The sequence below is a fragment of the Pongo abelii genome, chromosome 7 (assembly GCF_028885655.2).
Source record: "Pongo abelii isolate AG06213 chromosome 7, NHGRI_mPonAbe1-v2.0_pri, whole genome shotgun sequence".
NCBI lineage: Eukaryota > Metazoa > Chordata > Mammalia > Primates > Hominidae > Pongo > Pongo abelii.
Window position 1 is genome coordinate 80,809,767 of NC_071992.2, and position 13,922 is coordinate 80,823,688.

General features: G+C 38.2%; 2 protein-coding genes across 3 annotated transcripts in view; one reads left to right on the forward strand and one right to left on the reverse strand.

Annotated features, from left to right (window-relative positions):
- Positions 1-13,922, forward strand: part of MTFR1 (mitochondrial fission regulator 1) — a 92,617-nt gene that overhangs the window by 76,860 nt on the left and 1,835 nt on the right. The gene's annotated exons all lie outside the window — the stretch shown is intronic.
- Positions 5,497-13,922, reverse strand: part of PDE7A (phosphodiesterase 7A) — a gene marked incomplete at its 5' end in the record, with an annotated part of 71,967 nt that continues 63,541 nt past the window's right edge. Inside the window, 4 exon segments of the mRNA NM_001134151.1 lie at positions 5,497-6,616; positions 10,666-10,746; positions 11,384-11,480; positions 11,905-12,049. Coding sequence (NP_001127623.1) covers positions 6,411-6,616; positions 10,666-10,746; positions 11,384-11,480; positions 11,905-12,049 — 529 coding nt within the window. The 3' untranslated portion in view covers positions 5,497-6,410.

The window sequence follows — 13,922 nt, forward strand, 5'->3', positions numbered from 1 at the left end:
CTAGCCTCAAGAACTGTGAGAAATAACTGTTGTTTATAAGTCACCCAGTTTCTGGTTCTAACAGCCTGAGTGGACTAAGGCAAGCACTATCCTTTCTAATATTTCCTTCAAAAAGTTCATCTTTAGATCTGTAACTTTTACTAACCTCAACTAAGTTAAGGGAACTTGGGAAATCATTACAGTCTCCTGCTTCTTTACAGGACATGGCTCAACAATAAAGAAATACTTCAAATCTGTGTTCAGAAATGTCATGTAAATAAATGTACAGCTTAAAGATAGGTGTTGTAATACAAGATGGAATGTCTTGGCAAAGACTTATTGATGGGACCAGTGGAAAGCTTCAGTAAACCAATTACATCACTGTGCTTCAATTTTAAATTATAGCCAACAAGAAATCTAATATTAAAAACAGGAGCGGCCGAGTGTGGTGGCTCACGCCTATAATCCCAGCACTTTGGGAGGCTGAGGCGGGTGGATCACCTGAGGTCAGGAGTTCAAGACCAGCCTGGCCAACATGGTGAAACCCTGTCTCTACTAAAAATACAAAAATTAGCCAGGTGTGGTGGTGCACACCTGTAATCCCAACTACTCAGGAGGCTGAGACAGGAGAACTGCTTGAACCCGGAAGGTGGAGGTTGCAGTGAGCCAAGATCACACCACTCCACTTTAGCCTGGGCAACACAGACTCCACTTCAAAAAACAAAAAAACAAAAACGTGTTTCTCTCTTTCCCCCACCATCCTATCAGACTTTAAGGTGGGTTTCAGGACAAGTTAGGACATGTAGGTTTAAGACTAAAATATGTAATTGATGAAAGTATTTACCTAAAGTAGCATATTGAACATTTAAAACTATTTTAGAATCAAATTTAAAGGCTAAGTAACTTTATCGGTCATAGATGTTAACTATTTTTTGAAACAGTCTTACTCTGTCGCCCCCAGGCTGGAGTGCAGTGGCACAATGTCAGCTCATTGTAACCTCTGCCTCTTGGGTTCAAGTGATTCTCCTGCCTCTGCCTCTCCAGTAGCTGGGATTACAGGCGCACACCACCATGCCTGGCTAATTTTTGTGTTTTTTTTAGTAGAGATGGGGTTTCGCCATGTTGGCCAGGCTGGTCTCGAACTCCAGATGTCAGGTGATCTGTCTGCCTCAGCCTCCCAAAGAGCTGGGATTATGGATGTGAGCCACCACACCCAGCCAACAATTTTAAAAATACAAGAATTACTAGATATGGTATCATTTTTATCATTACCCGAATGAAACCCTACATTCTCCTAAACAACCCAACACTACTTATACCATACAGAAACCCGCCATATTATATAACATGTTGCACTTATTATTCTGTCACCCAGACATGTTGAGAACAGAAACCAAAGTTTGTAATTTTTAATACCCCCCTTTATTATATCTATCTAGTGCCATCTTCTGCACACAACAGAAACTTGGATACTGCTTACCACATGACTCCAGTATAGACGGAAGAGTTTCAATATAATCTCTTAGAAATAAATTGATAGCTAAAAAGGGAACACATTAATTCCAAATTAATTTGTTCAACAAACGTTTATTAATGGCCCAACGTACACCAGCCCTATGCTGAGCACAGGAACCAGGAAGATGCAGGAGACCTGCTGGGTGCTCTCCATCAGCTCACTCCCAAGTGGTGGTCATTCCACCTGTAGACCATGGGCTCCTGGGCCTTCCAGATGACACAAGTCATTATTAGCAAGGAACAGCTGCTAATTCTTGCACAGACCTATATTACTCCGTGTTTCAAATGTATGCTGATGCTACAGTGATTAATATGCACATTTCTTTGAAAGCAATACTGAATTCCTATTAGCTATTGGTCACTGTATTTTCTCAATCAGGAGATACCAATTGAGGGGATTTTAAACAACATTTATACATTAAAATATTTATACATGCTTGAAAACACTGGAAATACCTGATGTGAGAGTTTTAAGAAAATAGAAAGTTTAATAAAAACCAAGAAAGCATTTTGGAAAAAAATATCATTTTCAGAATCTTCAAGGAATTACTAGCACCTCTAATCTGTACCTCAGGTACAAATATATTTGTTTGCAAAGGACATAAAATATGATTTTTACTTTTATACAAAGAGTATCATTACAAACCATCACATTTACGGTGAGTACAAATATTGTCCAGGAACCAATTTGTTTTTCTTTTTTAAAGTTAGGACTTGTCAAAATTTTCTTTCCGAGGACCTTTTACTCCTAGAGCAGAGACTCCCTCAGCCCCTGAAATGTTGAGCCAAGAGGCCCAAAAGGTGGCCATGTGTGTGAAAATTTTGTCTCCCATGTAAAATAAATTTTGCATTCTGTTCTGTAATATTTACTTGCTTTTTTAAAAAAGTAATCTTTTAAATATTTAACTGTTTCCTAAAATTTTTCTAGAAAAAAATATTCCAGTAATATAGGTCGTATTTAAGAAGTAGAGCTATAGGCCTGATGCAGTCTCACACCTGTAATCCCAGCACTTTGGGAGGCCACAGTGGCAGGACTGCTTGAGCCCAAGAGTTCAAGACCAGCCAAGCCAACAAAGTGAGACCCTGTCTCTATAAAAAAGTTTTTTTTTCTGAGATGGAGTCTTGCTCTGTTGCCTAGGCTGGAGTGCAGTAGCACAATCTCTGCTCCTTTCAACCTCCGCTACCTGGGTTCAAGCGATTCTCCTGCCTCAGCCTCCCGAGTAGCTGGGATTACAGGAATGCGCCACCATGCCCAGCTAATTTTTCTATTTTAGTAGAGATGGGGTTTCACCATGTTGGCCAGACTGGTCTCGAACTCCTGACCTCAGGTGATCCACCCGCCTCAGCCTGCCAAAGTGCTGGGATTACAGGTGTGAGCCACCACGCCCCGCCACAAAAATGTTTTTAAAAAATTAGCTGGCCGGGCGCGGTGGCTCACGCCTGTAATCCCAGCACTATGGGAGGCCGAGGCGGGCAGATCACGAGGTCAGGAGATTGAGACCATCCTGGCTAACATGGTGAAACCCTAACTCTACTAAAAGTACAAAAAAATTAGCAGGGCGTGGGGCGGGTGCCTGTAGCCCCAGCAACTCGGGAGACTGAGGCAGGAGAATGGTGTGAACCCGGGAGGCGGAGCTTGCAGTGAGCCAAGATCGCGGCACTGCACTCCAGCCTGTGCAACAGAGCAAGACTCCATCTCAAAAAAAAAAAAAAAATTAGCTGCAGTGATCATGCCACTGCACTCCAGCCTAGTTAGCAGCGAGACCCTGTCTCAAAAAAAAAAAAAAAAAAAAAAAGTAGGGCTATAGGTGATTCCCACATATACATAATAAAACAACTTTTCAATGGGCTTACTATATGTGTAGGCAGGAAATGGGAGCCACACCCACGGTTCCCCTGAGAATGTGGAAACAGGATGAACTTTTGAGTTTCAAACTATAAGACAAACAATGGATCAGAGCAGAAGCAATCATGTATACAGGCAGAATGGAGCCCAGGTGAGCTCAACTGAAACAAGGCTTGAGGTAATGACGTTATTTAATGCATGTGCCAATCAGAAGCTGATGTAGAGAAGCAACTACTGGCAGATAATCTCTAGCACCTTCCAGGGGAAGAGGGTACCCTGGTCCACAAACACGAATATCACAGAAGACATGGGTCTTCTGTGCACCCAAAGGGACATGGGTGCACGAGGCAACTTGCTTCCTTTGCTCAGAATCCATGCTCACCAGCTGACCATAATTTGGCTTCCCAGGAAGATTGGCCTAAAGGGAGAGAATAATTGATAGTTACATTTCTCATTGTAAATTAAAATATTGATAGTGTTTTAAAAGAATAGTTACTGTGAGCTTGGTTAATGTGGGTTTGCCATGATAGTTCCACTCTCTATGTACTGAAACACTGGGCCTGAGTTTTTAAGGATCTATGAGTTATCAGACTTTCTGTACACATTAAATATTGGCCAAGGTATGGCCATCTCACGAGAGTGACCAGCTGACCATATTCCTCTACTACCCTCAGACCTCTATACCCACACTGTCCAATATGGTAGCCACTAGCCACATGTGGATATTGGGTGCCTGAGATAGGACTAGTCCAAATTGAGATGTGCTGTAAGTACACAATATACACTGGATTTCAAAGACTTAGTACCCCCCAAAAGAATGTAAAAACATCTAATTGTTTTTATATTGACATTTTAAAATGATACAATATTTTGGACGTATTGGAATAGATGTTACTAAAATTAATTCCATGTTTTCTAAATGTGGCTACTAGAAAACCAAAAATTATGTGGCTTGGATTGTTTCTATTGGACATCAACACTCTACTGTACAAATAATATGTTAATGTGTTTGATTTAGAAGTTTGCACCATATCCCTTCTAATGAGTTGGACCTGGGAAGATATAGGAATGGCACAGTGGTACCTTTTTTACATTGATATCAATCAAGTAAAGTGGAGTCGCTTTTTCTTATCACTTTAAAAAGGCCAATGATTGATAGAAATAAATACAACTAGTATTTTAGTACTTGCAAGAGTTGCTGATGTCTTAATGCAGTTCACTACTGTGGGAACAAAAGGCCTGGCTCAAAGCTGACCTCTCCCCTGTGTTAGTCAGGACTCCGAACAGCCCTAACTCGGCTTCGGCTTACTCAGTTGCAAGGTGAGTCATTAGTAGATAAGCTCGAACTGAGTAAACATCTGAGGGATGAATGCAAGAGCCAAGAAGCTAACTTTGATTTCCTTGTAATTTAGCATTGTGTTTTCCAAAGGATTGAGTTATAAGGTAAATGTCAAAGATAAAAATATGAAAAGATAGGTTTTTATTCATCAAAAGTTAACAGCAACAGGCACATATTAAAATGAGTATGGCAAAGCCTTTTACAAATGGCTTTACACTCAAGCTTTCTCCCAAGAAAATGGCTGTTGCAACAAACTGTAAACAATTAATAAACAGTCTTTTACAGTAACAAGGGAAATACAAATGAACTAAAAGAAAGCACCGGTTTCTCTTAAAACTAGATTACAGTTGTGCTTACTATACATAAAACAATTTAAAACAAATTACAAAAGTGGAATGTTTGAAGTGTAAAATTAGTCCTTATAGTTTGTCCTAGAAAACATCTGTTCACATCAAAAGGCCCGTCAAAGGGTAACGTTTCATCAAAGGGAGGGACAAGAAAACAATGCACTTTTTTCAAATCAAAACAAGAAGTTTGGTCACTTAGCTATGTGCATAGTTTAAGGCAACTGGAGCAATCTGTTATAGCTTACCTACCAACCTTCCCCTCCCCCGAGTGTGGCTGCTCATTATGTCACATTCTAAAATAATAAATAAAAGCTTACATTTCAAATCTTTGCCCACATGGAGAAACATAACATGCACAGTCACACATGCACAAACATGCACGCAAACACACATCCATACATTCACACACAACATACCTCTCACTCACTGCAGCGAAAGGGACTTTAGTACCCTTGATCTGAAGGACACACTTCCCCATCCCACTTTTATTTCAGATTGGCAAATACCCTGAGCTGATTATGGTGTTTTAAACATTCCACCTTTTTCTCGCATGTGCAGGTCAAGTGTACAGTAGTGAAAACAACATGCAATGTCTTCACTGCAGAATCATAATACAGCTAGGACACTGGTGTTCTTCCCCTCCCACCCCAAATTAAAAACTAATTGTTAAAAAAAATTGCATTGCCAAACAGCACTGGAGTGAAAGCTTGGCGGTACTCTATGATAAATGCTCAGTTTCCAGTGCATGAAATAAAACTATAGCTAATGGGAGGCTTTGGTGGCATCCAAAGAAGAAAAAAGGCAAACCAGGGGGAAAGAGCTGCAGTCTAAAGTTTGATCTTTAAATTTGTTTGAGTGGTTCCTTCACAATCATGCTCCAAGGCAATTTAGAACCAATATTTTCAGAGTTGATTTGTAAACATTGTCTTGCCAGAGGCAGCAGAGGCTGGGCACTTCACATTTCCATTTTCTCAGAGAGAACTTAGTGGAAGGTACAAGATACACATTGTTGCATCAGACTGGTTAAATTCCAAGAGATTGTTGCTGAACAATTCAAGTTTCACGTTTTGAAGATTAGATGCTTTGAAAAAGTCGTGGCACATATCAAAACTTCCTTTGTTACTCCTTTCGGATTCTCTCCTGCTGGGCTTTGCATATTCAAGGTTTCACATGAAAGCCAAATTCATATTGCTGTATGTTCGGGTCTTACAATTAACAAGTGGGTTCAAATGATCCAACAGAGGAAATCTTGGAAATAAATAATGCTGGCTGGCATCACTCACTTGGAAACCTTGGCAGTCAAGAGTAAGTTCTCTCACCTCAAGACCCCATTTCACATTTCTAAAAACCTCCAGGAGGCAGTTTGTCCCACTGGTTCTGGGGGTTATGATAACCGATTTTCCTGAGGTAATAACTGTGAGTTCAACTCAAATGTGGCATCAGTGTCCTCACTGCTGGACTGTTCTCTCTGCAGTCCCTTCCAGCTGGCTTTATTCAGCCCCACATGTCCAAGCATTGTCTGGGATAGCCTTGTATTGGAAAACCTGGCCCATTCTGTAAATAAAGGCTCCACTAGGTAAGTCATAAAACCTTGAGAAAATAAATAGGAGAAAAAGTTATTAACATATATGCTGAAACTGTATCTTTAAAACATCATCTATACAACGTTAACCTTCCTACATCCTACTCCAGTATTACCCAGATCTTATTTTTCAAAAGATTCCTGTGTGTGTGTAGGTGACAGAGTCTGTAATGTACATATCCACTTTGAAGAACTGATTTCTTAAGTAACTCAATGAAAATTTAAGTAAAAGTGAACTGACAAATATATCCAATCTTTTCCGGTTATCCTTCTCAGTGGCACAACTACATTCTTCTACTTAAGCAAAAATACACTGGCCATATAAACTCTGAGGATACTCAGGCATAACCCAATTCGAGGCAGAGTTGTAGTGCAACAACTGGAGGCTAAGAAGGGGTCTCCCTTCAGGACTGAGGGTGATATGGCCTGAACTGAAGTGGAGCTGGCAGTAGTCTACTGCTTTACCCCTCAGGGATGGAATCTTCATGCCTGGTCATGATTACAATTGGTCATTTTATTTAACTCAGAATTTATAAAGGCAAAACTTATGATAAGAGTCAGTCTAAAAATAACAGGTGGGGTTAGTGAAAAAATCATTAAAGTGAACACCAAATGTGTACCAGAGACCTATTTTATAAACAATTCATATAATCTCCCTTAATTCACAGTCAGAAAAGGAAAATGAGTGATTTCAGGATTGTTGCATCTTTAGGTTACACAGCACTCCATTGCACATTAGATCTGACTTAATACTAAGTAGTATCTTACACAAGGTCAAAAGAAGCCCTCTAGAAAATAGCTATCAATCAAATCATATTATATATTGGGAACAAATAACATCTTTCTCACATTTTGATCTGTTAAGAATGGGGAAAATATACATTCAGATTCTATCACTGCTTTAAAATTTTCTTCATATCCAAGACTCTCGTTGCAGCAAAAGACCATGTGGACCACAGACAACATAGGTTCCATTTATCCAACATAAGAATCTCACCAGAATTAAAGCAACCAGCATCCACTACTTTTAATCAGGAAAGTTATATATGGTCTGATGGCTGAATTTTTTAAGTGTACATAATTATGGTGTCTGAAATATTAATTATGTACAATATGTGCAATAAGGCTTGCTTTCTTTCATTGATCCATTCCCTCCACACATATTTACTGAGAACCTACTATGTCCCTGGCACTATGCCATGGTGGCTGGGTATACAGCAGTGAATAAGACAGACAAGATCCCTGCCCTCAAGGAGCTTATGTTCTGGTGAGAAGAGATAACAAACATAGAAAAGTGTCATTATAGTCAAAGCACACAGCAGCTTTCTGGCAGCCATCTTCACACTACAGTGTCGTGTTGAGCCAGCCACCCAAAGCCCTGTCTTTCCTACGTGCCATAAAGTCATGAGCCACGGGAGTTATCTACCCACATGGCCCTTATTATTATAGGTTTCACACCATTCATCTTATTTCATCCCTCTCACTGTTCCAACTGGTTGAGATCCTTGGGGATCTTACCTCCAACAGCCAACAAATTAGCTACCACTTCTGGCTCTATGTTAACTTAAAATTTCTTTTAGGTCTTAAATACCTGATAAAAATGAACAGACCAGAGCCATGGACCAGCCTCTCTCTCAGAGGGCAGGACTCTGTTAATTAGTACCTCGAACACAGCTGTTCAACCATTTGTGACTCCATTTAATTGTACTAGCCCCACAAGCCTCTACTTTATCTTCACAGATTTCACAGGAGGCCTTGTCAAATGCCTTACTCTTATCCAGTACATGATATTTTCTTGTTCAACAAAATTAGTATTCCTATCAAAGAAAGAAACTGTATTAGTTCAACATGACTTGTACATACTGCCCCTATGCTGGGGAGTAGTAATCACTGCTTGGTGAGTTGTTAAGAGGCTGGGATTTGATGTCAGAAAGACCTGGATTTGAAGCCCAACACCAACACCTGTTAACTGCATGAAGTGGGCAAACCATCTGAAAATAAGGATGCTCAAAGCGCCGGTCCCCTGGGGTTGTCGTGTGGAGTCAGCAGATGTCAACGATCACCATCAGATCAGTGACCTTATCCCTGACAACCCATTCTAGATCTGTACAACACTGACAAGATCAATAGCTTGAGATGAACAGTGAAAGGGATCTAGCTTCTGTTACCTTACAAAAATTACAATGTTTTAAATCTCATTTGCAAGTTCTCCCATTAAGCAAGGGAGTAGTTTACTCAGATAAAAAGACATTTAATATTAAAAGTAACTGAGTTGACTACCCATTCACCTGTCTTCGATTCAATTCTCTTTTGCCCATTTTTTTTTTTTTTTTTTTTTTGAGATGGAGTGATGGAGTTTCATTCTGTCGCCCAGGCTGGAATGCCGTGGCACGATATCGGCTCACTGCAACCTCTGCCTCCCAGGTTCAAGCGATTCTCCTACCTCAGCCTCCCAAGTGGCCATCACACCCAGCTAATTTTTGTATTTTTAGTAGAAATGTGAGTTTCACTATTTTGGCCAGGCTGGTCTTGAACTCCTGACCTTAAGCGATCAGCCTGCCTCGGCCTCCCAAAGTGCTGGGATTACAAGTATGAGCTACCGCTCCTGGCCACTTTTGTCCATTTCTAATGTATTCTTTTGAATTTGAAGATTATTCTACTTGAGAATCAAGACAAAGCATATCTGGTTCTAAATTGTTTTACTATCCTCCCAAAAGAAAAGTGTCTGCTACCCTCAGCATTCCTGGCCAGTCTGAGCTCTCTGGGAGATTCAGCATCCCTCACACTCCTAAAGTCTGGCCACAGTTCTACACACTCTTCCCTTCTCTACCTGTCACTCTGAAGTCAAATCGGCCACTACCCACTTTCTTCCACGAGTATCCATTGCAATCACAATGTAAGAATTACGTTTCTGAATTTCTGGCCCCATGGCATGGTCTTCCTTTCTGAGTATGATGCCACATATTGTGCTACCTTCTAAGTTTCTGGAAACTTCATCTTTCTGAACTTTGGGCACATATTTCACTGTGTTCAGTCTGATTCTCAAAGGCCCTATTAAACACCAGCTACCAAAATTACACTCCTCCCTCTATTCCTTGTTGAGCTACTGCCCCCGCAGAATCCCCCTCCTTTATACCCAAAGCCCAACACACTCAATCCTAGTCAACCTTCCTGTGAACTTCTGCAACAAGCTACACATACTTCAGTCACAGGACATTTTTATTATGCTTTCTATAATACAGTTATTAGTTCACTCAACACACAGTTCTCAAGGGCCTCCTGCTTCCAGTGTGGTGCTAGGCTCCAGGAATCCACAACCAAGTGGATCAGGCACTTTGGAACCTAGAAGAAAAGTGACTGACTCTGCCTAAAGCAAGTGGAGAGCAGCTTCTGGAGAAGGTGACATTTGAGCTGCCTCTTCAAGAAAAATAACTCTATGAGGCACATGGAAAGCACTGGCGAGGCACAAAGAGCGAAAGAACAGCGTGTACTTGGGAAACACAGAAGCGTCCCGAGATGCTGTAGGCAAGTGAGAGGGAAGTTGAGGCAAGATGGCTGCACAGCATTTGAAGCTAGATTATAAGGGCCTGTCTAGGATGTTGAAGAGTTAGATTTAATCAACAGGCAGTGGTAAGAGTCCGGAAAGGCAGTGGCAGAAGCTGGTCTTCGTATTATGATCAGGCTCAGTGGGTCACCACCTATCCATTTTTATTTTATTTATTTTATTTTTGTCATTTATTTGTTTACCTATCCTTTTTTAAATGGCAGTCCCAAATGATGCAAAAGAAGCTTCCACATGGGCGAATAATGGATTCTTATTTACATAAGAACAGAAACAAGTTATTGCTGCTGCCTGTTCTGCAAAAATATGCTTTTTACATCCTAAAATTAGAATTAGAAGAGCCATAACAAGGGAAAACAAGGGTAAAATTTCTTAAATTATTTTTAAAAATAGAAATGAGCATAATTTTAATATTTTATATTTCAAATATATTTCCCTTCTTGATAAAAACAGTGGCATTTTTCTAACCAGCTATATCTAAATATGTATAGTTACCAATCTGGATGTTGGCAATAGATTCAGTGTGACGATCGCAAAGTGGACTCACACCCAAATGATACTTTTTTTCTATATCTCCTATAAATTAAAAAAAGAGAAGTATTAATATGAAGAATATCTATTGGTTAAATATATAATTAAAGGCTTGAACATACCTGTGCATTTCTTAGGAAAAACATACTTAATCCTCATGAGAGGACAGCTTCGCAATTAGTTCTTTTTAAAATTTTAAGTTATTCACACATAGAAGAGATTGCCAAGCTAATATTTTTATTTAAATGCAAGGTGTTACCCCAAAACTGTAATTTATAACACATTAATATACAGCCTGAAAGGAAGGTTCATGAAATAAAGATTCCTGGATCCGGGTTTTAAATTACACACAAAAAAGTTTTACATGTTCATATGGCCCTCCACACACGACAAGGATAAAGCAAGTTCAGGGAAATCTTTCTGTACAGCAAAATTCCAAACCTAATCTATCTATACTCATAAATGCATAAATACATCTGATCATTCCAAAAGAGGACTTCTAATTTTCAAAACAGATGCTCAATTTGTAGAGTATTGATTAGATGTATATCTATTGTGAATTGTTACTAAAAATATCAAGACTCTACTGCTAGACCCATATAAATTATTTAGTTATTTTATTCTTATGATGTTAAAAAAAATGAACTGGATAGATTAATTATAGCTCAATACTGTAACTTGCCTTGATGGAAGAATTCCTCCGTTACTTTTTCACTCCACTGCTTGCTTAATTCCCACGTCCGACATGGGTTACAAATATCAGCACATTTCAAAGCCATCTAGCAAACAAACATTAATATTGTTTTAAGATATATACACACTTGACAATAATACCAAAGAACCAAGTGCAAGGACTGGAATAACCATAAATATAAGTAAATAAGCCAGAAATATAATTCTCCTATTTTTAGATGTAAGAATTTATGAGAATAAAATGCTATTTCTTAATTGGTACCCTAATCTTGTAAAAATTGTTTTCATCAGAAATCTTGAGTATGAAAAACATGTAAGCAATGATGCCTTCCTAGGCAGCAGATTGACCAGTGATCTCCTTCTGGAAGGAGTGTGTGCTAATTGAAGGAAATTCTTTAGTTTGCCCTCAAGATTTAACCATTCTGAAAAACTACACTAGAATATTCATTTTTTAGTTTGACAGTCACATAATTTATCCTAGAAATAGAATGTGTCCAAGCCCCATTTTACCTGTAAAACCAAATGTCTGTGTCTGGTGTCTTCTAGGCATAGATCACCTCTATCCAAATGGGACCTAAACAAAGAAAGATACTCATTCTGGCGACTGATGTCTGTGGCTAGTATCAGAGCACCTATCTGTGTCTCCATTTGTTGCCTGGAATTAGAGAAATATAAAGAGAAAATATAAGACTTTCAATTAACTACTTACTTCTTGATTTTTTTCTTAACCATAATAATCGGAAGGCTTTATAGAACCCTAAAATATCCAACTATCATTCAATTTAAAATTTATCACACAAAAAAATGAGTTTTATAGAATGCTTCAAAAAAAAGCCATTAAAATAATCAAAACTAAAACCAACAGAGTTTGTAGGAAAATACCAATATGCAAACATTCCAAAAGGAGAGCCTTTATTTTGCCAGCCAAGGTGGTATTATTTGCTTTAAAAAAAAAATCAATATAACATTGGTACGTTGTTTTGAGAAAGTTCCTTGCTGGGATTCTTTGCTGGAAAATTCTCATGCTGAGGGTAAACAACTTTGGTTTGCTTTTTGGTGCCTGAGATCTGAAGGCAGAAGGAAGATTCAAATAGAAAGAATAATGGCCCATTCAACAGCTGACTCCTACAGACATTTTGACTAAGATGCCTGTTGCAATTCCCCTGAGCAACTTAATAAAGTTTAGATTCAACTGTGTTTTCAAGGTTAAACTCAAGAACCAATCAGTTATCTGTAAATGAATATCCAACTTTTCTGGAAGGAAAAAGGTAACATGTTAATATAAACAGCAAATACATACATCATTTATAAAACTGCCTCAGATCAGTTAACAAGATAAATATACTTAAAAAAAACCTCTTGCCTTTTGTTTTAATGGGCCATAGCAAACACTATCTCTGTATAATGATCAGTAAAGAGCTGTCAAATAGATAAAAAGACTCACAATATTGAATGTTAAAACAAACCCTAAATAAAGAAAACATTAAATAATGCTATTAGGTAGTATTCCTTATTTCCATTTTTATTAAATCTGAGAACTCAACAGGGTTAATCATCAAATGAAAAACATGATTTTTAAAAAGGGAATAATGAAGCAAACATTTTAATCTGTCTTAATTTTAAGAACCCATAATTTACATATACGGTGTGTTTAAGCAATTTTCGTATTTGTACTACAGCAAAAAATGATTTTACTTACCAGAAGCATTGTCATACTCCAAATGGTATCCGTGAATAAAGATTTAAAAAAATAAAAAATAAAGTCCAGCTTTTTTCTCACGGTCATTACACTGAACAGTTTTTTATATAGTTGTTTTAAATTATGAAAGGGAAACCAGAGAACAGCAAGTGGAACTTAAATTTTAATACTCAAACATATTTTTACGCCTCACCACTTTTCTTGATGTGGATGGCTTCGATCCACTTTCATGGTTTGCTGACGTGCATTTTCCCTCAGTGCAACATTACTAAAAAGCTTGTGTGTGGACCACACTATGGCAATGACGTGAGATTTTGTAAACCATCACCATCGTGTTAGCCTTATTCACATTAATGCTTTTTATTAGGTTCTAAAGTAGCCCACTTATTTTTTTTCTAAAATATTAGGGTTTTTTTCATTCATTATTATATCCTATAGCTCTAGAAGTGTAACTCCAGGATTATGCTATTGAGGATATAAGGCACTCTGTTTACTTTCTTGTCAGTTTTGAAAACTTCTGGGAACAGATTTTAATGAATCTATTTAATATAATAGAATGTTTACATTCCATCCAATTTACCTTTATACCTAGACCTTAAGGTTTTATTCAGCTGAGTATGGAAATATGTAATATCTATTTATGTAAATAAGTAGTAAACTATGGCTGAGCCATTGTGTATTTGGAGTAAATTTTATAGTATTCAAACCCATGGAATAGTCCTTCATAAAAATAACTATCCATTAAAATGTTACCGACTATATAGTAGGATAGCTCTAAATTACTAAAATTGTATATAATTTATTAAATTTGACAAGCACTGAAAACTGC